At 39.4% G+C, this 26354-nt stretch overlaps 1 protein-coding gene across 2 annotated transcripts in view; it reads right to left on the bottom strand.

Moving 5' to 3' along the window:
• Positions 1-2027: 2027 nt before the first annotated feature.
• TMX3 (thioredoxin related transmembrane protein 3) overlaps positions 2028-26354 on the bottom strand; it is a 30230-nt gene continuing 5903 nt past the window's right edge. Inside the window, exons 5-16 of one of the 2 annotated variants that reach the window (XM_004579439.4) lie at positions 21275-21320; positions 19622-19702; positions 16287-16386; positions 15629-15706; positions 14629-14695; positions 10754-10852; positions 7406-7463; positions 7240-7293; positions 6392-6448; positions 5211-5340; positions 3770-3838; positions 2028-2352 (exon numbers count right to left, since the gene is read on the bottom strand). In XM_004579439.4, the coding sequence (XP_004579496.2) occupies positions 2092-2352; positions 3770-3838; positions 5211-5340; positions 6392-6448; positions 7240-7293; positions 7406-7463; positions 10754-10852; positions 14629-14695; positions 15629-15706; positions 16287-16386; positions 19622-19702; positions 21275-21320 (1100 nt within the window). In that variant the 3' untranslated portion in view covers positions 2028-2091. Of the gene's footprint in view, positions 2353-3769; positions 3839-5210; positions 5341-6391; positions 6449-7239; positions 7294-7405; positions 7464-10753; positions 10853-12554; positions 13241-14628; positions 14696-15628; positions 15707-16286; positions 16387-19621; positions 19703-21274; positions 21321-26354 lie in introns of those variants that run through there. The other variant, XM_058676863.1, reaches the window with a different exon arrangement.

Below are 26354 nucleotides of genomic sequence, written 5' to 3'. Positions count from 1 at the left end.
GAGGGAATTTCAAAATGTTGTGAGTGCTCTCACAATGTATACGAAAATATTTCCAAACAGGAGCAAGCAAAAATTAAAGTTTTAATACAAACAGAAATACATTATTCACTCACAAACATTTCCCAACCACACATGTTAAAAACTAATAAAACTATGAAGCCACAGCAGAATTGTTTAACTGGTAACAGAGAACTAAGGCAGCCATGTACAAAGAAACACAGCACAGTAAGACAAAATAAGACCACTAGATCTGTTGGTTTGCTCATACACATTGCACTTTACACATCGTATTTTTTCAGCAATAACAGACAATGATCAAAAAAACTATACAAATAATTAACACTTTAACATTATTAAGATAAAAGAAAAAAAATCAATGCATTTAACGTAATCATGTGTTCAAGTCAGTGGTAAGTGCTCACTTGCCTACCAGCGGGAGGCTCCTGTGAGATTTCTGTGCTATCCAAGACTGCAAAATGAGCTTGACAGTTATCTTCCCAAAGAGCCATTCATTATTCTTTGGAAAGGAATCTACTTGCTAAATAAACAATTCTAATATCTACTTTTCATTTAAGAGAATTTCATTCTAGTATCTACTGAAATACCCCATGACTGGCTTCATTAATAAAAATAAAATAATAATGGGGTACCAAACATGACAAACAGGCATTTCATGATTAAATAATAAAGTAGCAAATGGACACAACAACTACAAGTAGTTCCTTACTGCTTAACATACAGAAGTTTCCATTAGTTCTGAACAGATGGCATGAGAAACAAGCAAACAGTCCCTGATGACCAAAACCACAGCATCAGTGTCAGGACCATAAATTACACATCTTTAAATGTTCATCAGGATCCTTTATAATGGATAACTATTCAATGAATAACCAATGAAATGATAGTTATCTAATAAAAATTCTAAAGTTAGTTAAGACAAAGGCCTTGAAAAAAAACAAACTGAACTAAAATAAACATAGTAAGCTGTTATCTAAACAATATCAACTAACAGACTCTGGGATAAAAACCCTCCTATTATTCTACTCTGGACAGAAGACAGTCACTCACTGAAGAGAGTGATAAAATTGAGAATGAAGGTTATTTGATATGCTGATTATGTCAGTCACTATCATTAACAATACGACAAGACATAATATGAGTGTCAAAAAATTTCATGTACACACATACGTGCATGTTTTGGACTATAGGATATCATAAAGTTTACATACCATAAACATAAAAAATATGACATATATTACTTTCTGAATAGTATCAGATTTTTATCAAAAGAAACTTTGGAAGAAATTCCAATGTATAAAACAAAAATGACAAGGTAAAAACACTACTATTATGGCTAGGATAGGATTAAACAGACCCTTCCCTCCCTGTCATGAAGACCATTTCCTGACATGTCCGAGGCCACCACTCCAAGCACCCTGCTTATTTTGCAAAGGCCAATTACAACACGACATTTTCCCCACTACATATGCCCCTATGAAAATTTTACAACAATGCAACTGACTACAAAGTTAAAAAGTAACATTTCCTCTCCTTTAAAAATAATAAAATAAAATTACTATGTTATATAAAACCACATTTTAACTTCATAGTCTTAATATGATATTCAGAAAAAGGTTTTAATTTTCCTTAAAGTGCCTTGATTTTTTTAAAGACTTTGTCTGTATAAATCTTATCCAAAATATATGAGGGAATGGAGTGTAGGAGATAGAGGTATTATTATCAAACGTGTCTTCTACCTGACTGGAAAATCTGTATCCTCTGCCCATGAAATACACTGTCATCACAAGATATCAGATAGAGAAACATGCAAATCCAACTCATGTTTCGTAATAACTTGAATGATGTCAATCTGATGGAGTGATGTGGTTTTGCTCTTCTACACAAACCATTCGTCTTTTTCTTCCAAACATCTCCCTATTTTTGAAAGAACTACTCTAACTCATGCAGTAGACAATACCAAAATACAAAGAACATGTTCTCTTCTGTAAAGATCATGAATAAGTGTCTAAATTCAATAAATAGACTCTTTAGTAATTTGAAATGCTATCAAATACTGTACAGCAGCAAGTCTCAGTCCTTCTTCTTCTCTAACGCATCCTTGGGCTCTTGCTCAGCTGGCACTGGGGACCCGTCACTGCTCGGCTCCCGCAGCTCCGGGTTTCCTTCCACCCGCTCTTGGCTTTCAGTCTCACTTTTTGACACTTCATACCGTTCCTCTATGTAGCCCCCATTGGTCTCTGCTGAGTAGATTCCATAACACATGATACTGATGACACCCAGTGGCAGGCCAAAGAGAAAGCAGCCCATGAGCGGGGAGCTCTTGAATATAGACTGTGGAGAGATGATCAAAACGCAGTTCCTCTCAGACTGAAGACTCTGATTTTTCTCACATAAACCATAAAGCCTTTTAAGATGGTGACTTGGTGCCCGACAGTCCCGTGACTGTGGAACTCCAGTAATCTGCTCCTGGAGAAGGCTGGTTTACTTACCATAAAGATAACATGGACATACCCCTTCACATTACACACTTAATATTTTTACTCATTTGGTTATTGTTAAGGCATTGTTAACTTACTACTTTTCCTCATTTTATATAATATGTTCCTAGCTCCCAGAAAAGCAAAAGGAATTTCACTGAATAGGTTTTCAAGAGTAATATACATTCAATGTCTCTTTGCTCTGAAGACCAACATAGACAAACTGAGAGGACAAAGTCCAATTTGGATGAAAAGCAGAAGGAGGTACCACAGAATATGGGTCTGTTCTGGGGTGGAAACTGAAGCATGAGACCCAGAGTGAGGCAAGTGTGAACCCCAGCAAGGACTTCTAGAAAAGCTGAAGCCACACTCAAAAACCAACAAGGCAAGTGTTGAGATACTGTGCTGGTAGGTACCTCTGGCAAAGGAGAAAAAGTGACTGAAACGGATTATCTCAGCAGTGCAGCCAGAGGTTGTGGGAGAGTCAAGTGAGTGCGACAGAAGCAGCAAGAATTATTACATGTTACATCCACATGTAACAACATATGAATGTTACATTCGTATGTAAGAACAACTACAAATAAATGCTAGGATGGACAACTGAAGAAAACACTGTTAGAATGGAGGATTTGACTCATCACATTTTTAAAACAATTTTTTTTTTTAAGAAATGGAGCAAGGGGTGACAGCAGTGGCTCGACTGGTTAATACTCTGCTCGAGCACCAGCCGCCCGTATGGCCGGCGCTTCCCTGCTTACTGCCCGGGAAAGCAGTGGACGAGGGTCCAAAACCTTGGAACCTGGCATCAAACCAGCTCCAGGCACTACAGGCATTTGGGGAGTGAGCGAATCAGCAGATTGAAGACCTTTCTCTCTGTCTCTCCTTTTCTCGGTAAATCTGCCTTTCCAATTTAGGACAGGATAAGGAAGCAGAGACAGAGCTCCCATGTGGCTGCTGCTTCACTCTCCAAAGGCTCAGCATATTGACAAACAGGTTAAATGCAAGTTCCTCATCACACCGAAATTCTTCACTAATGAAAAGAAGAGAAAAAAATCTGTAAATGACCCTCATTATTTGCCAGCTGGGGATATAGTTAAAATTTCAAGACCTAAAAATTACATGAACACTTTCTACCCAATGAATAAATTTTTCTACTGGAAATACCAACTTGCTCATATTGTATAAGTAAGAGCTATTTGACCTAATCATTTTTAGCCACAATTTATCTATGTATTCTTAATGATTGATGACATTCAACAATTGCAACTTACCACAATGGTAGATTTGGCATCAAATACTATTCTCTTCAATCTCTGCCAAATGCTATCGCCCCCTTGGGCCTTCGGTTCAAAAGAGAAAAAAGCTGTTACTACAACATTTTTCTAAGGTTTATAATGTAATATAATTGTAGGTCAAAGGGTTGACAATAAGCTATTAATTTAGTTAGCTGACAAAGACATGTGATAAACATCTCCCTGTTTTCTGTCTCCCACTCCTTCTGCTTTTGCGTTATGGCACCTCATTTCCTCTGAGGAACGCGGTGCCCCCTATTCATAATCGTCTAAATGGAGGTGGTTCACTGCAGACCACAGACTACCCAGCTGTTTGTCGGGACAAACACTGCTTAGCCACAGCGGACACAGGAAATCTCACTGTGCTCAGGGAGTCTCTTGAGCACACAGCTCAACAAGAAGGAAACACCAACAGGCAGAGAGAAACCTTTGATGAAAACCAACCAAACTGATGGATTCAGTGGCAGTGAAATCCAGTTTATTCCCCCGATTCCCAAGCTAAACGAGCCGATAAAAGTAAGACCTCTTGCTGCTTGGTTCTTAGCCAAACTGATTCTTAGCCAAACAGGGGAGGCTGATTCAATCAAAATCTTACTTTCCCAAATATAAACTTCTATGTGTTACTGTTTCTCAAACCACCTGACAGTGACCCCACGTAGATATGCTTCATTGTAATCTGTGAATCAAGTTTCAAATTAAGTTTGTGTAAGGCTGAAGCAGAAGTCTCACAAAATGATAATTAAACTTCACGAAATTATGAAAACAATGAAGTTTCTCATTTTACTTTACTAAGAACCACACTGGTCACAATCTGGTTGGGGCCTGAGGTGATATCAAACCTTCCAACACAGGTTGTAGCTCACTATGAAAAAATGGAGCAAGATGTATAAATAAAATACAAAATTAAGACTGCCATTCATTTATTACCAAGGAATGTTTTCAGACAGGACTGTACCTGGAACTCTCCACTAGGACTGATTATCAACACACATCCTCAGCCTTTCACAAACTGCGATTTGTGATTTCATTGGCAGATTATCTTAGAAAGGTAACCCTAACAACTCGATCCAATGACACATTTGAGGACAGAAAGGTCTGAAGCGCAAGGAAGGTTTATTCCTGGGATTACTCCACCAAAATGCAGGTCTCTCACCATCTGCCCTAAATGCCAATAAGACTTGCCCATGACAACCACAAATACCCTTGACATACCTGCTGAAGAGACCTCTCCACCTACCAGCAACCTCCAGCAGGGAAGAAGCTTCTCTGTCTGGGAGGAGGTGCCTCAGCCTTCAACAGGAGGAAGGCAACACACAAAGCCTGTCTCCCCTGTTCTGTCCAGAACTGTGGGACCAAGATTAATCAGGTTTCCCTCTACTTCTTCCCCAACATATCTTCGAAATTGAAGTGAACGACTCACCTCTACTGTGCCATCCAAAATGTTACTGATGAACTGGACCATGTCTTCGGTGTCCTTAATCTGTCTGTCCAGCAAAAAATATTGTTGGTTTGAAGTATTTAGCACAACCACAGTAGGGACTGCCAATTCACTGAAAAAAATAAAAGCAAAACAGACATTAAACATGGTGATAACAAATATTCTGATATTTATATCTTAGTGGCTATAGTTATAGAATGAGGGAGTTCTATTACAACTCTGCCTGCCCTATGGCCACAGAAATAAAATTTCAAATTGTACACTGACTTTTAAAACTAATTAAATCATGATTACAAAGAAGGTATTAATAAGCAAAGTTTGGTAAACATGGTAAAACTTAAGGATAAAAGTTATGATGACATAGGAAGTAAAAATTTTTGACCCTATTACTCCTTGCCACAAACTTACTTAGAATGGCATTACTGTGTTCACCATCTGCAAGCCCACCTCAGCAGTTACATATAGAAAGGTAACTAAAAGGGGCAGCATGATGGTTCAATTGGCTCATCAGCCAAATTCATGTAGGAGCCATTCACTTCCTGGCTATTCCGTTTTCCAACCAGCTCCCTTCTTGTGCCCTGGGAAAGCAGTGGAGGATGACCCTTGTGGCAAACCCAGGGGGCTCCTGGCTTTGGTCATGCGGCAGTTTGTAGAGTAAACCAGTAGATGGTATATCTCTGTCCCTCCTTCTCTCTGTGAATCTGTCTTTCTATTACAAATAAATCTTTTTTAAAAATTGGTAGCAAGGTCAGGGGATCAGAACATGGTCTCAGAAGTCACTGTGTTTGTATTCAAATTTAAAAAGCAGCAGAATGTTAGCAAGTGACTTCTTCTATATAACACGTTCCACTAGTGGGGATGTGGGTGGAACAGCAACACAAGTTACACATTCAACAGAGTGACCTTGTACAAACATATAATAAACACTGCCACAAATGCTATGAACTCCCACTATCACATTACATCCATCATCCCACCCTCGGGGAGGCTCCAATCTATACACTGTTACCAACAGGTGTCATTCACCTTAAATTTTTTCCTTTTTTTTTTTTTTTGTCCTTTCAAGGATAAGTTTAGGCAAATTACACCATCACATACATCACAGAAAGAGGAATTTGAAAACTAAAAGTTTTGACAGCAATATCAAGTAGCACTTTACTTACTCCATCAACAAGGTATTTATATAGTCATTTCCATCCATGTGGCCAAACTGAAACTCCCTAAGCAACAATAACCAAAGGGGAGAGGATGGGAAAAAGAAGAAAGAGCAAGATAATAAGAGTTAAATACAAAAAAAAAAAAGGCAACCAAAACAACAAATTAAACTACGAATATTCAGGCTGGCAAGCATATAAACATAATTACTGAATATGTAAAAAACACAATATATAGTAAAAAGCATGATTCTATGTGTTTTTGCAAAAACACCTGAGTAAAATACAGCAAACTCATTTCTACTTTGTTTATGCATATTTAAAATGTAGAAAATGCACACATTTCAAATTACGGAAAAGAAAACCCATTTACTCACCTACAAAAAAACCAAACAAAAACAGAAAAGCACACATCTTAATCAGAAGAAATACTATGCAACCAAAAAAACTACACACAGACCCAGCATCAGAAGATGCAGAATAAGAGTAAAAACAATTAAGCAGATAGCAGATTCACATTAACGAACTTTTATGGAAGTTACAAAGAAGGGCTCAGCACAGAACGGAAGCAGTACACTCCTGATGTCTTTTCACCTGCAGTTATTCTCCTGAGTCCCATCTCCAACTCTGATGGACGGCTGATTAGCCTCAGGTCAAATTTATGAAATACACATATGTATATGTTTTCTTCGTATAATATTTATCTCAGATCCTATCAGGAAGTCGTATGACAGAAGTCATAACTTATTTCAGTTGCTTGACTCAGCTTTCAAAGTATGAACTACTAGCACACATTTGCTTTACCTCATGATGAAACTAAAAGAAAACAAAGCACCTTACAGAGTACAAGCACATACCTATGGAAGCGGTCTCTGTAATCTCTAGCAACGTCTTGAATAATTGACTTTAATCTGCAGCAGGACAAACATGAATTACTTCAGTTCTTCAGTTGTAGCACTCACTGCCTAATGTATTTAAAGCCGTAAGAAGTGAACTTTGGATAACTACTCCCAAGTGCCATACCTGGTATGTTCAACTGAGGTGTTTTTCTCATCAATAACTGCAATAGCCACAAGCTTTCCTGAAATTAAAAGTGATAGACTTCATTACACAGATTTTTAAACTGTCACTTCAGTTGTAAAAATGAATTAGTCAGAAATGTCCTTAGATTTTAATTTCAATTTCCTCACACATGGGCCACATCAAATGAAATCAATACACCATACACCATGATAAAATATGGTTTTGGTGAATCAGTGAGACTAGCCAGTTCCAGGTGATCTCTCCTTCTACCCTTAAATTATAAATATTAGCTCTAGAACAATTTATACACTCATTTTATAATGTGACCAACAAGCTGACAAAGGTTATTTTGTCAAAAGCTAAACAACAGGAATAAGTTGATAAAGCAGACTTGTGTAGATTGCCCACGGTTCTAAAGGACTATGATATAACAGATGCAAATTCTTTTCATGTGGTGATTCCCTTCCTTACCACATACCACTACTCGCCAGCAGTAAACACAGAACTAAAGAGACTCACATTTATTCACCCCTAACTAGTTTCTCTGAAATCGTCAAGGAAGGCAAGCAGAAGAGCCGAGTCAGAGTCAGAGAAGCAGGGTCTTCAGTCCAGTGTCTAGTGCGTTAAAAGGCCTTGTACAAAGCCTGTGAGAACAGCGGTGAGGCACGGTCAGGGGTTACCTATGCCATCTGACCTCAACATAACTTGATTGTGTGTTTTTAGGAAGCTCATATATATGTTATAATGTTATTGGGACAGTTAACTGAGACAAAGCTACAAAAAATCTGGACTAGTACCCAATTTAAAGCAGGTACATAAATGCAGTGTTGAATAAATCTTTCCGTATCATCCTCAGTCTTGATGTTGTCTGCCCCAATGCTATACTGCTTACATATCTTTCTAATCTAGTCTCTTCTCACACCTTTTTCTGAAAACATTAGCTCAAATGGCATTTATCTTCTAGAAACATTTACTACTGAGTGCTTGGTTGTTTTAAACTATGTTTTTTCTTTTTCACCCAAATGCCTATAATATGTAGAATATTATCTTTCAACAGGCCAATACAGTTTCAAGGAAGAGACACCATTTCTCACACATAATTGTCAAACACTGTATTAACACTCAGCCTGTTACAAAACAATGGTGATAAGCAAACACCCCGTTAACAATGCGTAACGATGCTCTGGTGCAAGGGTACAGCTTCTTTTCAGGAAACTGGAAGTCAGCACAGCTACAGAAGCAGTGTACGGGAAAGCCTGAGAGAAGGCAGGCAGGAGATGGAGGCACCAGTCAAGAGCAGGCGGGGTCCTGAAGTCACAAGAACTTTTGAAAAGACAGAGAGCTAGGAGGCCACTGGGGCCTTCATAGGAACACAGCCCAAGCTGATGCCCAATGAGGGCAACGAGGTTGGGTACACTTAGAACACAGCCATGGTAAACTTCCAGCTCCAAATTAATCTAGACAACGAAAGTGAGTAGAATCAAATTCATCTATTTAAATCACCTTGAAGTCATGGTATTTCCTGCATCATAGCACTGATGACAAAATTACTATATCCCTGTTTTTCAAACCTTTCCCCTTCTTCCTGGAATCAGAAAGGAAACCCGCATTTAAAGCACCTGTCTGCTTCCACTACTGAGTTAACATGTTGTTCCCTGAATAAGCCAAAAACAGAAACCACCAGATCCAGAACATGAAGGCAGCTATGGAGCTAGAGCAAATCTCATCCTAACAATAGCTGCAAACAGGAGACTGTAGGAACATCTTTCATTTGTATTCTGACTCAGATGGTAGAGCTGGAAATGATGAAAAGGAAGTACTATGTCCATTACTTCTCATTTAAAAAACAGCCTCAAAGAGGTTTTCTATTCTTTTACTCTAAAACCACATTTTTATATTATTTGTAACATAGTGAACATAAACACCTATGCTGTAGCCATGATTCTCATTTTCTGTAAATTTAAAAAATATTTCCTCTTAAATCTCAGCTTCTGGGGGTACTTATTCAGGAACACCTGCAATGCATGCTGAGGCCCATGGTTCATTTCCTGGCTCGCCTTCCAATCCAAATTCCTAACATGCATCTGGCAAGGCAGCAGGTAGCTGGACACCGAGCGTCCTGGGCTCGGCCTGGTGAGGCCCTGTTGTATGCGCACTGCGGAACAGCAGGTAGCTGGACACTGAGCGTCCTGGGCTCGGCCTGGTGAGGCCCTGTGGTGCGCGCACTGCAGAACAGCAGGTAGCTGGACACCGAGCATCCTGGGCTCGGCCTGGTGAGGCCCTGTGGTGCGCGCACTGCGGAACAGCAGGTAGCTGGACACTGAGCGTCCTGGGCTTGGCCTGGTGAGGCCCTGTGGTGCGCGCACTGCAGAACAGCAGGTAGCTGGACACCGAGCGTCCTGGGCTTGGCCTGGTGAGGCCCTGTTGTATGCGCACTGCGGAACAGCAGGTAGCTGGACACCGAGCGTCCTGGGCTCGGCCTGGTGAGGCCCTGTGGTGTGCGCACTGTGGAAGTGACTCAGCAGATGCAGAGCTCTGCCTTTCGAGTAAATAGCTGGCAAGTTTAAAACTTACATTTTTACAGTTCACATCTATAAGATCTTCTAACTTTGTTTTAAAGGTTTATTCATGTTTATGTCTATGAAAGCCAGAGTGATGGAAACTAAGAACAAGAGAGGCAGAGAAAGAGAGAAAGATCTACCTTCCTTCCCCTGATTTGCTCTCGAAACAATGCCAACAGCTAGGGCAGGACTTGACTGAAGGCAGGGGTCCAGAATGTCACCCTTCATGGCAGCAGGGGTCCAAGCGTGTAAGTTAAGCCAGCTGACTCCCAGGATACACTAGCAGGAAGCTAGATCACAAGCACAGGCACCGCGATCTGAACCAGCACTGTGACGGGGTGCAGGTGTCTCAACCACCAGCTTAACCCACAGTGTCACTATGCCCACTAGTTAAAAAAGAAAAAAACTTCTTACAGCTTTCAACTTTGTGTTCATACTTTGCCTATCATAATTTTAGGATGCTGCTCCATTACAAGTGAAAATTCCCCTCTCCCAAGTAAAAGCAGGCCATGTAAGCTTAGATGAAGCTTTACGCTAATCCGAGTGTAGCTGGGCTGAGTATCTGTTTGCATTCACTTAGGATTCAGCCGTTGCTTTTCCTTGACACTCTCACTCCTATTAGTAAATCCTTTCTGAGCTGAACTCTGAGTCACACACTTAAGCAGTCTGTATTCTCATAAAACATGGCTAAAAGAAGGAATTAAAGTGACAACGGAGCTTAAAATTTAATTTTCCACAAAATATTTGTATAATTCACTAAAGAAAATTCTGTGATAAAGAACTGTACCTGTGTCCCCAAGTTCATACAAAAGGAAGCCATCCACTGTAAGGTAATTCTGAAATCTCTCCCGATTGATCCATGCAGACAGATCACCATCTTCATACTCTTGAAAACAAAGTCGATTTAAGAGAGTTACAATGTTTTCATCTGGCAATACATATAAAATACCTGACGTGATCATAACCTTAAACCCATACATTTCATTTTTAGAAACCGATTTTAGTCACATAAAAAAGGAATAAGCAAAAAGCACTTCTTCACTGTAGCATCATTAAAGATAGCAAAGGGCAACCGAAAATAAAGGAAAAAAAATCAAAATGCCCTACATCAACAATAAAAAATTGTGGTGTATGTTGAAATAGATTAGTTTAAGTTTCTTAAAGATGTGTAATAAATTACATGGTAAGTTACAAAGTAATATCACATTACGACTATAACTAAAATATTGGTTGAAGACTGGGTTTTACTCTTTTCTTGAAAGCTATGCGTTTTTTTTTGCCACTTGCACCGCTAAAACATATTTTCAAGTTATTAAACCTATAAAACAGCTGGTTGCACTGCAAATCTGAGTTTATTAATGGATCTGGACATAAAAAATGGAAAATAAACATAAAATTAGGAGCTAACTACTGCCTCCCATGTCCACCGTGTCAGAATCTAATTCTCTGAAGAGTGCCCTGTGAAATATTTGTAAACTAGAATATAAACTATCATCTCCAGCTCCTACTCCAAGGCTTCCAAATTTGCTACCAACAGTAAAATATTAAAACAAACACTCAAAATAAAGCCTTTAATTAAGGTTGTAAATGCTACATACTCAAAATAACTAGCTTTTACAATGCCTATGGAAACTCATCACAGTGTCATGGTTTAAGCTGCTGCTTGTGATGCCAAAATCCCATGTGCACCCTGATTTGTGTCCCAACTGCTCCACGTTCAAGGGCCTGAGGAAAAGCAAGAGAAGTTGGCTAAGTGTTTGGTTCTGCCAGCCATGTGCAAGACCCAGATGAAGCTCCTGGCTTCTAGCTATGTTCTGGCCCAATACCAGCCAATAAATGATCTGGGGAGTGAACCACAGATAGATCTCTGTGTCTCCCACTCTCCCTTGCTCTCCTTAACTCTTTCAAATAAATAAATTAGCCCTAAAAACAAGAAACAGAACAAACAAAAACACCTCTCATCTATCACTCCTGAATTTCTTAAGCACAGGAGACCACATCTAAGATACCCAGAAAGGAAGAAAGGGTACTCAATAATGACTAAACAGATATGATCAATTTTTTTCCAAAAAGAAATTAAGGTGGCTGTCAGTGGCTATCTGAATGAAGAAACTCAGAACAGATCCAAAGGCTAAATCTGACACCACCAAATATTTCAGACAGAAGGGGGAAAAAAATCTCTTTAATCCTGTTTTTTCTAAATCCATTAAATATTAATAATATTGCTCTTAAAGGATTATTATCATGACCAAATAAAATAATTATGTGCCAAGTCCGTATTATATAAGCAACACTACAACTAAGGAGCAAGCAGGGAGAAGACACACAGATGCAGAGTATTTCCCCTCCTGTTTTCAGGGACATGAGCCCCACCCAAGTTTCTTGAAGGCTGCTGCCTACCTAATACAGACATTCAAGAAGCAGCCGTGAATGAATGAGCAATGAACCTGCAATAACGGGCCTCCTTATCTAATGTTATCTTATCTTCTTTGAGGAATACAACCACTGCATTGTATTACTTTGAGGATAAAATGAAAACTAAATTGTTTGAACATTTCCTTTTATTAGAAAGGCAGATTTACAGAGAGAAGGAGAGACACGAAGATCTTCTGCCCACTGGTTCACTCCCCAAATGGCTGCAATGGCCAGAGCTGAGCCAAATCAGACAAAATCCTGGATCCTCTCCTGGGTTTCCTATATGGGTGCAGGGTCCCAAGGCTTTTGGGCCAACCTCGACTGTTTTTCCAGGCCATAAGCAAGGAATGGATGGGAAGTGGAACAGCTGAGACACAGAATGTCATCCAATAGAATTCTGATGCTTGCAGGTGGAGGATTAACCAACTGGACTATTATGCCAGCCTAGACGTAGGCAATTTCAAGTTAAGGATACAGACAGCACCTGCTCTATGAAAACAACTAACATGGTAATTATTCTGTAGCAAGCAATCAAATCCAGTTCTCATATGTAAAGACAATGAAGATTAGAAATGATTAATCCGGGCCCAGTGCAATGGTCTAAAGGCTAAATCCATGCCTTGCATGTGCCAGAATCCCATATGGGCGCTGTTTCCCATCCAGGAACCTTGCTTGTGGCCTGGGTAAAGCCGAAGACAATGGCCCAAAGTCTTGGGACCTTGCACCCATGTGGGAGATGCAGAGGCGGTTCCTGGCTCCTGGCTTCAGTTCAGCTCAGCTCCGGCCGCTGCAGCCATTCGGGGAGTGAATCAGCAAATGGAAGATCTTTCTCCATTTCTCCTTCTCTCTGTATATCTGCCTTTCAAATAAAAATAAATAAATTTTGAAAAAAAAGTTTAATCTTTACAATAATAAATGTCACCTCACAAAAAATGCTCCTTTTACTGAAAACAAATTGCAATGTTTCATACTGGATATCTTCCTATTTATTTGAATCATTTAAGCAACTCAAAGTCCATAGCTTTTAAGTTTCCTATGATGCAAAATTGAGAAATATAACCACGCTCCAGAATGCTTATGTAATAACCGCAATGTTGCTCGGCTGGTTTTCTGGAAACCACTAACAATAGTTCCCGAAGACCCCCAATGAGAATAAGAGACTGAATGGATTGTTTTTAATATCTTTATTTTATGCTTAGTTATTTAAGACTGAAGGAGATCTTTCATCTACTGGTTCACTTTCCAACTGCCTCTGACAACCGAGGCAAGAGCCAAGCCAAAGCCAGGAACCTGGATCTCTACCCGGGTAACCCATGTGGGTGACAGGAACCAAGTGTTCAAACTGTATCTGCTGTCACCCAACATGTGCATTAGCAGGAAGCTGGACTTGCAAGGTGAGAGATCGGACTTAAACTGAGGCACCCTGATATAGGATGTGAGAACCCCAAAGTGGCAATTTAACTCACTGTACCCCAGTGCCCACCCAGAATGTTTATTAATGGACCAACACAGCCAGCACCATGGCGTAGCAAGCTAAGACTCTGCACTGCAAGCATCCCATAGGAACACTGGTTCATGTGCCCGCAGCTCCACTTCATTCAGCTCTCTGCTTATGGTCTAGGAAGGCAGCGGACCCCAAACACTGCACCCATGTAAAAGACCTGAAGGAAACTCTTGGTTCCTCATTTCACACCAGCTCAGCTCTACTCCTTGCAATCATCTGGGGACTGAACCAGCATCTGGAAGATCTGTCTCTCATTCTCTCCGTAAATCTGCCTTTCGTTTAAAAAAAAAAAAAAAAAAAAAGGGTAAATCTTAAAAACAAATAGACTAAATATTTGCTTCATTGAAGAGCAGGAAGCGTCTGTCTGACAGCCAGCAGACACCACTCTGGAGCGTGGCACACCAGGGGCTTCAAAGCCAATGAAGAGCCGCCTTGCCCTCAACTCCTTGTGTGTCCAAAATGTGTGATGTCTTATAGAAATTAATTCTGAACATTGGAAAAATAATGTACAGGAATTGAAAACACCTCCACTTCTTAAGAACACAAATAATTTGAGGAAAAATAAATAAATAAAAATTTTAAAAACCCTCACAGCTCACAAAACTCAATTAAATTGAAAAGCTAAAGTTACAAGGTGAAAAATAACCTTTTTGTCATATAGAAAATCTTTTAACACCCATGTCTTACAACAGACACAGCATTTTAACTACAAATATTCCAGGAGCTGCAACGCTGGAACTTACCATCATAGATGAAGTAGGTTCCATCTTTGAAAACAAGCACAGCAGGCATCTCTTTCAGTGTCACATACTGTCAAAAAACCACAGAAGTTTAAATACCCTTTTATTAAAATGCATTTTAATAAAATAAAAAATATTAAGTGGTAGCTATGATTTCAAAACCATTCAAAGATGTCAGAAAACATATACATGATAAAACAAAATATTCCCCCACAGGTAAAGAAGAGAACAACGCCCAGCTCATCTGAGAACTGGACTGGACTCCCTATGCATCCCCGGGCAGAGGCCGAGCTGTCCCGGTAACAGTCACAGAGCTGCTAGGACCAAGCTGCCATCCTGTAAGCACAGCGCAAGAGGAGGCTAGGGCCCCGGGCCGCCCAGGACAGCGCCCTCCCCAGCACTCACGGGCTGCTCCAGACTGAGCTCAGCAGAGCTGGGGAGCCACTTCCTCCTCTGTGTGAAAACCACATGAACACCACCTGCCTTACAAGGTAACTAGAGTCATTACAGCTAGCATAAGTGAGAAAATTAATCCTGTTTTACTGAGAAAACTGAACAATGGAAATAACAAGGACTTTACCCAAAAAATGTCTACTGTTTATCAAAGTACTCCACCTATTTCATAACAGTAATATTAGATTCTAATGTTTATGTCTATTAAATTGTCTCTTTTTTTTTTCACAGCGCTAAGGACACCGTGTTTGTAGTTTTGTTGACTAAAAGCTGCTATCTCAGACTGAGAACTCCAGAGGACCCCATGTGCAGAGGTCTCTGCGTGCACACACACCGACCCACCACCTGCAGAGCAAGCCACCTCACTAACGCAACAATCACAACACAGAAGCGCTATGAATCTGATGACATGTGCCTTACTAATAAGTTATCTAATACCAGCAAGAGTTAACATACATTTGCACAGATGGCACAACAAATCAATCTGATAAAATCAAGTTAATAGTTTAAAAATGAGATTGTGTTAAGTAATATCAAATTTAAGTCCCACCTCAGGAACGACATCCTCAGCGGCAGAAAAGAAGTACGTATATACAATCAGCTCCGCGGCAGCGTCAGCGAACTTCTCCTGGTACAACAGAAAGAAGCAACATAGAAACAGTAAAGGTCAAAATCCAGTCCTATTCCACTTCCAGAGCTAGCCCACACGGTACTAGCCTGCTCCTCTAGGCGAGAACAGACGGCAGAGGGAAAGCAAGGTTTTTAAGGAACGGAGGACAGCAACCAGCACTTCCTTCCTCTCAAAACAAGGGCACTAAACAAGGCAACCTGAGCTCTCCTAACTTTAGAGTAACAATTAGACTGCAGGTGGTGACTGCAGCAAAAACAAGCAACTGCCAAATAAGCTTCAGGACAAATAAACTACAGTGTGTAGTCTCCAATTGCTTTAAAAACAATGTAAATGACTGGGTTAAGAGAAGAAATGGCAGGCAAGCAGCATCTCCCCACTTTGGCTTACTTCTACTACATAAAGGCAAACACCATAGATGATATTAAAGATAGAGCTTTTATAACAGAAACATTTAGATCAAGCTAAAGAATTTCCACAAAGAGTTAAAGTTTTTGAATTTCTGAAGTTTTTACTATACAGCAAATTAAGTTATACTAACAGGACTACTCATCTACATCACAGAACAGAACAAACTCACTTTCAAAGGTGATTCTCCACCTATATAAACGAAAAACACACGATGTCTCTTCCGTACATGTTCAAACATTTGCTGACTTGGAAGTGGCCGGATTAAAGCCCTGTTTGAAAACAAAACAAATGCAACTAAAAATAGCATATAATTCACTGTCTATGCAACAACAGGAAATCATGTTCCAAGTTATAAAGTTTTAATAATATGAAGGTACATAAAAAAGATCACTGAAAGTCAAATTTAAAAATCTATTTATTGTGGTACAAAAAAAAAAGAAAAACACGACACAAAAACTTGGCATACATATATGGATGTGTAGTTTTACAACTAACACATCTCTTTGAAGACTACCTGACCAAATGGACTTAAAATCTGTACCACGCCCGGCACGGTAGCCTTGCAAACACCAGGATCCCATAGTGCTCCAGTTCCTCTCCCAGCTGCCCCACTTCCCATCCAGCTCCCTGCTGGCGGTCTTGGGACCCTGCATCCACATGGGAGACCTGGAAGAAGCTCCTGGTTCCCAGCTTCGGACTAGTTTAGCTCCGGCCATTGTGGCCATTTGGAGAGTGAATCAGCAGATAGAAGATCTTTCTCTCTTTCCTTCTCCCTGTAAATCTGACTTTCCAATACAATAAATAGTTAAAAAAAAATTTTGCACCAAAATAAACACAGTTTAATTCTACTGTCACAGACTTACTGAAGCTGTTTTCTTACATAAGTGCATTTTAGCAGTTCATCAAATGCAGACTTAGAAACACCAAAGTATGACTGCTGCTGTACAAAACACGAGCAATTTACACAACACCATAATTTAATGTGTCACTTTGAAAGCTGTCCCTTCAGAGTACTATCTCTGCAAATATTATGACAGGTAAAAGTAGAGCTATTATCTACTTAAGGGTTCTCAGCTGGAAACAAAGTCTATTCACATGAGATTATTTCCCTTTTCAAAAGATCATTCACAAAAACATCCTATCAAGTACTACCGCAGGTGCATAGAACACTGTACACTGGGGCAGGCATTGCAGTGTGCCGGTTAAGCTGCTCTTTGGGTGCTTACATTCTATACCTGTACCCCGGTTCAAATCCTAGTTACTCTCCTTCCTATCAACCTTCCTGCTCATGCACATGGGAAGCAGCAACATGATGGCTCAAGTACTGGGATCCACCCGACGTGGACAGAGCTCCGCACAGGAGGATGTGGCACAGCAGGATGCTGCAGCCATAATTTAAGTAAGTACTCTATGGAAGTTAAACTCAAGCAGTTTCAAAACAAAATGGAAGTGACAGTCACAACAGTACACAAGACCTTCATAAAGAGAAAAAAGCACTTGATTGTGTCACACAAAGGGCTGAAAGAAAGTTCATGAACATGCACATTATGGAAAACAATGCACGTAATTCAAAATTTTGTACCAAAATAAATTTTATTTCCATCTTTCAAACTTCTTGAAGTACATGTATAAAAGCATTTTCAAGGGCAAATACCAGAGAATGAAATGACTTCCAGGGTTATTACGAAACTTGTCCCCTGTGAACATCATTATACAAGACTAAAAGAAGTAGCTTTTCTTTAAATGTGGTACACATTGTGCATTTTCACAACAAAAAAATTAGTAGTAACAGTACAGGATATTTCACAATATGCAACTAGTTGCACTTTCAAATGCACATTTCATGAAACACATTGCATCACTTTATGCCAGCCTCTATTGCAGCACTGAGCAATTAAACCCTACGTGATGCAACTCCAAAACTGAGGCTTGAAATTCCAACTGCCAGGACTGCCCACAGTTACATCAGCAGCATCCCTTCTTAAGCTGAAGCCAAAACTCTCTTAAAAAACCGCCAAAACATAAATCATAAGGGACTACAGTACAAGCTGTTAGTAATACCCTGACACTTTAAACTCTCTCAAAATTCACATTTTCACAAAGCAAATAAGACAAGCAACCAATTAAAAAGTGAATTTTATTAATAAATACTGCAAATTTAAAGAAAACGTTAATTTTGTGAACTTCCTTGAAGACCTGGCACCAAAATTTTAATTTACCTTGAAGCTACTGAGAGTTATCTATAGTCTGTTCAAGCCAAAGTGTCAAAGCTGTTTCTCCTGATTAATTTATTTAAAAGGCAGAGTTTGGGGGCGGGGGACAAAGAGGAAACCAGGAGCAGAGGAGGGAAGAGAGAGAGATTCCATGTGCATGCTCAACTCTCTAAATGACCACAGTGGCCCAGGGCTGGGTAAGGCAGGAGCTGACACGCCAAAGAGAAGCCAGTAAGTACTCCCTTTCAGTGAGAAGGTTTCTTCTGAGAAGCAGTCACATAACTTTTATCACAGTATACTGTTACAATGTCTAATTAACTATCACTTCCTGGGCTTACTTTATAAACTTTACCAATACCAATGTACAGGAAAAAAGTTGTATAGAAGGACCTTCAGGAAGCTTGTGAAAAATAGAATTAAAAGATATTTCAGTACAAAATTTTGAAACATGTGCCTATGAAGATGGGAGTCTCTAAAAAGTTTATGAAAGCGCATATTATAAAAAAAAACTGTGTATGAATTTCCAAGTCTTCTGCAGCAAAATAAAAATGACAATTCCTTAATACCCTTTCTCACAATGTTCAAATTCTCCATATAGCGTTTAGCATTATCTGCGGTTTCAGTTATTCTCTGCAGATCATGGAACACCTCCTCACTTATGTAGGGCCTACTGTGTAAAGGATCAAACATCTGAAAATGTACTAGAGGGGCCAGAACCATGGCTCAACAAGCTAATGCTCCACCTTCAAGCACTGGCCTCCCATATGGCGTTGGTTCCTGTCCTAGCTGCTCCACCTCAGATCCAGCTCCCGGTTTATCACCTGGGAAAGCAGTGGAGGACGGCCCAAGTCCTTAGGATCCTGCACTCACATGGAGACCCAGAAGAGGTGCTTGGCTCCTAGCACTGGATCAGCTCAGCTCCAGCCACTGTGGCCATCTGAGGAGTGAGCCAGTGGACAGAAGATCTTTATCTGTCTCACCTTCTCTGTAAATCTGCCTTTCCCCTCCCCCACCAAATAAATAAATAAACAAATCTCTCTTAAAAAGAAAATGTGTGTACTAGAATTCACTGGCAAAAAAATTTATACACAAAAATAAAGTTGAGCAAGTATAACACAAACGAGGGCTTCTATTGGCTGCTTAGCAGAATCTGTGTATATGACTTAATAAGTCAACAAAAAAACACAATTCACTGAGATTAGTTCCTAAAATACGTGTCCAATATGGTCTACCAAAGTACATTTATTACTGAACATTAATATCATGTACAGCATTCTGAATAAGAACTTACCCAGATACTCTGTGAGCAAATTCAATAATGTCATCTTTAGTTCGTGGCCCTCTGTAATTATATGCCAAGTCTCCTTTTAATCTTAAAAAGAAGAAAAGGAAGTGAAAACCTGGCCTATTTAACTGCTTAATATTAAAGTTAATCACTTGCTACTGCACAAAATTGTAACATATTAAATAGCAAATATGGGGGATTTTCAGCAGTAACAGAGTCATGTAAAACACGGTAGGGACCTGATTTCACAGGACAAGGAACTCAAATAATAACAGAAAGGCATTTTATCAAAAGTATATAAAAACATTTTGCTCTGACAGTTGCATAATATCCATGCCTTCTGAAAAGTTAATTAAATCATGGTAAGAACTTACAAAAGCACTATACTTCTCACTCTCTTTCCCAGCAAAAAGTAAATATGAGGACAAGGCAATAAGATTTTGGCAGAGCCAAAACAAATGTTATGCCAGAAAACATCATAGTTGCTTGACAGAGACTAACATGGCAGAGTCAATCAAGGCATCAAAAACAGCTCTTCAGTGGCCAACACAATGGCTCAATCGGCCAATCCACCGCCTGCTAGTGCCAGCATCCTATACGGGCACCAGCTGCTCCACATCGCATCCACCTCCCCGCTTGCAGCCTGGGAAAGCAGCAGAGGATGGTCCAAGTCCTTCAGACCCTGTACCTATGTGGGAGACACAGAAGGGGCTCCTGACTCCTGATTTGAGATTGGCTCGTCTCTGGCCACTGTGGCCATTTGGAGAATGAACCAGCGGTTAGAGCATGTTCTCTGTCTCTCCTTTTCTCTATAAATCTGCCTTCCCAATAAAAACAAATATTAAAGAAAAACACTCATCAAGAAAATTAGGCAATTCTTAATGTATCTAAATAACTGAAATCATAATATAAGAAAAATTGAGAAGTATAAACAAAACTACAATAAAACAGAGAAAGAAAGCAAAACTTACTTCCTACATAAAGTAAATGTGGTTTAGCAAATATTCTTAAAAAGTGATATACACAGAGGTCAACACAAAACACAAGAAATAATACACATAAATAACTCTCATGAATCAATCATCTTATTATAATAACTTTCAAGACAATTCCCTAACTCCTGACACTCCCAACATAAGGTTAGTAAAAAGCATGAGACAGTTCAATGAAGTCATGACTATAAAACAAAGTCCTTTACAATTACCGCATCATCTTTTTTAACTTGTACACTGTTAGACTTGAAAAACGTCTACATACTAAAATTATCAACCATTAATTTTCAGAATTCCTTTCCTAATTCTCTGATGAAATAAGTATTTTTGTTTAACAAAAGTTAATCTAGTTAGGAGATGGGATATTCAATCAAAAATTGGAGTATGTACAAGACCCTCTAAGGGTTGAAACTGTCCATAATGGCAGACAGCAGACCGTGTCCTGGTCAGCATATGTGCCACAGCAGGACTCAACACACTGGCTGAACTAGCTGTAAACTCACCATTTATTAAGTATAAAGAAAACAGTATAGTTCCTCTTTGATCACCTAATTTATCCACAAAGACTGTACCCAAATCTTCAAACCTCCAGGCAGTTATTAGAAATAATAAAAAAACGTAAGCAGAGTGAACAAAAAAACATATAGACATACAACACTCAACTTACAGCTTAATTGTTGGATAACCTCGAACTCCAAATTCTGAAGCAATGCCTTGATAAGAAAAAAAATAGATAATTCTAAATTTTTTTTAAAATGAGCCTTTTATTTTTTTAAAAAAATGTAGACTTTTTAATAAATTTAAGTAGTTATTTTAAGTGTTAAAAAATTATCTTCTATATAAAAAGGAAAAAAGACATTTTCATATAAAACAATTATTTAATTATCAATGTAGTCTTCAAAATACCATAACACAAAAAACAAATGCCAAAAGCAGAGTTAAAAATTTAAAGAACTGTTTTCAAAGATAATCTAATGCAAAAAACAAAAACAAAAAAGTACCAGTACACAAAGTACTTTCCACTTGAACAAGTATTTTCCCTCCAAAACAACTATTGTTTTGTAGGTCTGATTCGTTCTTAAAACAAAACAAAACAACAACAAACAACAGGCCTTCCTTTGTTGTTTTGTTATCAAGAAGTATGATATATTTTAATTTGTATTTGCAAAACATTTACAAACCTACACCAGCAGCCAGGAATTACACTGTATTTATCCATCTCTCATTCTCTCTCTTTGTAACTTTATTTCCAAGATACTTGCTTATCACTCTTGGGTGCAAGAACACTATTCCTATACCTGGATTCTATTTAAATAATCATTTAGGGTCCAGATTAAGGTACAGCTGGGGCGCAACGCAGCACTGCTCTGAGTCTGGGCTGCTCCACTTGATCCAACTGCCCCCACCCAGCAGAGCAGCAGCAGATGGCACAAGTGTGTGGGACCCAGAATCCCAGGTGGCAAACTCAGATGATGTGGTTACATCAACTAGGAATCCCTTCGGATAATTTTAATTTTATCTTCCACATATGCAAATCAAGTAAAGAAAATGAACCGTGCCATAAATAAGGAAATAGGTATACGGGGGGGCCATTTCACAGTCAAATGCTTCGGATCTCCTATGAGGCTTCAGAGGAAACCTGGCTGTACACTGAAGCCTTTCTATCTCCTTGACTTCAGTTTTTATATCTAGAAGTGAATGTCACCAACACTCCCCTAACAACCTCTTGCCTTGGCTCTTTAACTGTTAACCTTCATTTCCAACACTTTTGTTGACAGTGACTCCTGAAACTTTAGCCTTAGCTCTTGCTAGTGGGGAATGGTGGTAGATCATAATAAGCACATAACCAGGAAAAGGATGGAGGATAGATGTATCACCACCCAGGCTAGGGCCACGCATTTAGGGCCTTTTTCTTTTACGTTTTCACATTACAGAGGAATGGCTCTTATATGGAAACCTGAGATCAATTAAAGCAAAAAGAATCTGCAACAGGAATAACCGTCCTTGAGTTGATAAAATGAAGCCTTCTCCTTCATACCCCGTTTTTTCCCTAAAATACAACAACCTGATGGTAGAAAGAGGCGGAGATCACTTGGCCATTACAACCCGTTACTGTCTACTCCAAACTAGAAATAATTAACTAAAAATTCACTATTTCTCTTAATATTTACTGAGTCTCAAGACATATCTAACATGAAAAGAGTTTAAAACGTAGCGGTGGTTCTCACTGCACTGGAGTCATTTTCAGACGACACAATGACTGGGAATTGAGGCAAGCACATCACTGATATCTGATGGATAGAGGCCGGACATAATGCTAAAAATTCCACGGGCCCAGGAAAAAAGGCTTCCCTAACAGAAGAAAAATGTCAACCTCGCATGGCTAACACATCCTGAAATACAAAAATTAACTTCTTTCCCTAAATGAATATATTTATATCATGTATCTACAAATAGATACAGATACACACATAGAAATAAATTGTCTGGACCCAAATCTCAGGAATGCAAGGTGAGGAAACCATGAAATACAGTCATGGATCAGAAAGAACTTACAGCCTAGAAAAGCAAAATTAATTCATAAATACAATCTGTGAATAGTCAGAGTAAGAAAGTTACTGGCCAAATGCCACTGCAAGTTCATATATCCAAAAGAGGAGAGATGTGATCTTTACCATTAAGCGATGTCACAGTTAGGCTGTAAAACAAACAGAACCTCAGAGGTTCCACAGAGAAATCAGTAAACCATTACAGGAAGCAGTACATCCCAATTTCACTGCCAAAGAGAAGTATTTTTAATACTCATTATTGAAGGAGTATGTTCCAATGAGTCTTAACTACAGGTCCAAATTTACTGCGTGTAATTATACAACTTTTCAATGCTATTTGATCTAGCATTATTATACTTGATCACTTTTTGAACAGTCCTATCCCACTTCAAACTTACTTCCTGTAACTACTCATCAAAATCACATTTTACTTCGAGGTTCTCCAATTGAAGCATGCAGTAAAGCCAGGTGAAACACATGTCAAACACACTCTCCTAACTCTCAAAGGTTTCCACTCCAAAGAACTGGTAACACCCGTCACAAGCTGAAGTAACACTTTTTCTGGAACAGTTGGTCTGAGACCATAATGCTGAGAGACACCGACTTTGCGGCTGCATGGAAACTGACCTAAGCAAAGGGAGGAGACAACTAAGACAGAGCCAAGCCCTCAGGAGTCTACAATAAGCACAAATGCTAATCATGGCTTAAAAAATAAATTTATTTACAAGAATGATTATAAGTTTCACTAAAATGGCAATATTTTAGCTGTCTTGAAGTATTTAAATGGAAATTCAAACTTTTTAAGCCAAAACCTATCATCTCTAAACAATAGATTTTGAAAACTTTATCAACCTTAAAAAAAATACAAGGAAGGTAATATTACTTTTCATTTTTTTTAAAAGATTTATTTTTATTGCAAAGTCAGATATACAGACAGTAGAAGAGACAGAGAGGAAGATCTTCCGTCTGATGATTCACTCCCCAAGTGACCGCAACGGCCGGTGCTGCTCCGATCCGATGCCGGGAACCAGGAACCTCTTCCGGGTCTCCCACACAGTTGCAGTGTCCCAAGGCTTTGCGCCGTCCTTGACTGCTTTCCCAAGCCACAAGCAGGGAGCTGGATGGGAAGTGGAGCTGCCAGGATTAGAACCAGCGCCCATATGGGATCCCGGCGTGTTCAAGGTGAGGACTTTAGTCACTAGGCCACTGTGCCAGACCCTAATATTACTCTTCAACACAACACAGTGAATAAGTACGTCCATCACTAGCAGTAAACTCTACCTAACACTAGACAATTTGCTGTGAGTATTGCCTAACTGCCTATTTTTTGTCACTTCTATAGAGCGTAAATCAGAACATAAGTTAAAAAATTTAAAAAAAGTCCCCTCAGGCCCAGTGTTATACTGTAGAGGTTAAAGTCCTCGCCTTGAAAGCCCCGGGATCCCATATGGGCACCGGTTCTAATCGCGGCAGCTCCACTTCCCATCCAGCTCCCTGCTTGTGGCCTGGGAAAGCAGTCAAGGACAGCCCAAAGCCTTGGGACACTGCAACTGTGTGGGAGACCCGGAAGAGGTTCCTGGTTCCCGGCATCGGATCGGAGCAGCACCGGCCGTTGCGGTCACTTGGGGAGTGAATCATCAGACGGAAGATCTTCCTCTCTGTCTCTTCCTCTCTGTATATCTGACTTTTCAATAAAATAAATAAATCTTCAAAGAAAAAAAAAAGAAATTTTGACTTAAATTGTAAATTATCATTGAACCATCAGATGAAAAGTGTGCATTATGATTTTTACTACAATACAGTATTTTTATTAGCCATTTCTTGTTATACCCCACTCTCCCTTACACATTATTCAATTACTCTATTGAATGACTCAAAGATTCAAATGACCACAAGAATTTGCATATCTTAAGATTGTATTATTAAACTTCTGGGTTTTTGCATTTCTCCCTTTATTGAGCTGTAAGCATTTCCAGCACAGGCAGCATTTGTTGGGATTTTCAATCTCTTGGGGTAGGAACAGGGCTTTACAAACACCAATCAATCAATATGAATTTAATAAGTAAATGAATGCATGTAAGAATAATTGCGATTATTTTTAATCATATGTCTAGGCCAAGAACTTTTGTTCCTGAGCAGCCACCAGTGTAAATAATTTCTCAAATCACAATTGTGAACAGTTTACTTCAATGACCATCAAATATGCACGTTATTCCCTCTAATAAAGCCCATTTATCTCTTCCCAATGTTCCAGAAATTCATTTGTGTTCCTCGGTAATTCCATCTCTAGGATCTCACATGCACTCCAGTTCCCTACCCACAAACATAAATAAAGTGATAAGGCACAAATTCAATAGTTGATAACTAGAAAACCTAACAGAAACACAATTCTTTTCCAACTCTTGCCAATGGCATTACAGCTCAGCATCTAAGCTAAAAATCTTGTATTATTTTTTATGGTTCTCATCCCACAGAGTCAATCTTCACATCCGTGTCAGTCTTGACAGTAACTATGACACTTCTCACTTTACTTCAAGCCACAACTTGCACTCACGACTGGGCTCCCAGCATGACACAGACAAGCCCACACCAATGCCCTTCCTGTTTCTACCAGCTCTTCTCTGCCACCCTCTTGCCGTTACAGGTATGCGTTTGCTCTCCAACTGACAACCTATAAAGCCCAGAACTCTAGGTCTGACCTTAGAGGTCTTCATCATCTGCTTATCTGCAGCAGCATGTTTACAGGCCCCTGTGCTACAGCGCTTGAATACAAAATATTAACACAACCGTAACAATCTTGAGGACTACCATTCTCCATTACAGACAAGGAAACTAAAAGAAAGTTACCGACTTCCCCAAAGCCACCAGTTCAGAACTGTTATGCCTATGTCCTAATACTCATTACATCCTTCCCCTTTCTTCACTGACTAAAGAAAAAGCAAACTTACATTTGGTGAATAGCAAGGCTTTTACATGCTCACCGAAAATCTCAAAACAACCAATTAAAGAAACACTGCCAATATTTACTCTGTAGAATCTAAAACTCAGAGGCATTTAAACTGGCAAGAGCCAGAATTTGAATGCAGGTGTATTTCCTCGAAGACGTACTCTACAAACTCGTGATACTTCTTGAAATTAAACCCCTCTTTCTACATCCTTGTAGCAGGCATTGGTGCAGATTTTCTGTGATAGTCAGAT

The sequence above is a fragment of the Ochotona princeps genome, chromosome 18 (genome assembly GCF_030435755.1).
Source record: "Ochotona princeps isolate mOchPri1 chromosome 18, mOchPri1.hap1, whole genome shotgun sequence".
NCBI classification, from domain to species: domain Eukaryota; kingdom Metazoa; phylum Chordata; class Mammalia; order Lagomorpha; family Ochotonidae; genus Ochotona; species Ochotona princeps.
Note: the sequence above shows the minus strand (reverse complement) of the source record. Positions and strands in the feature narration are given on the sequence as shown.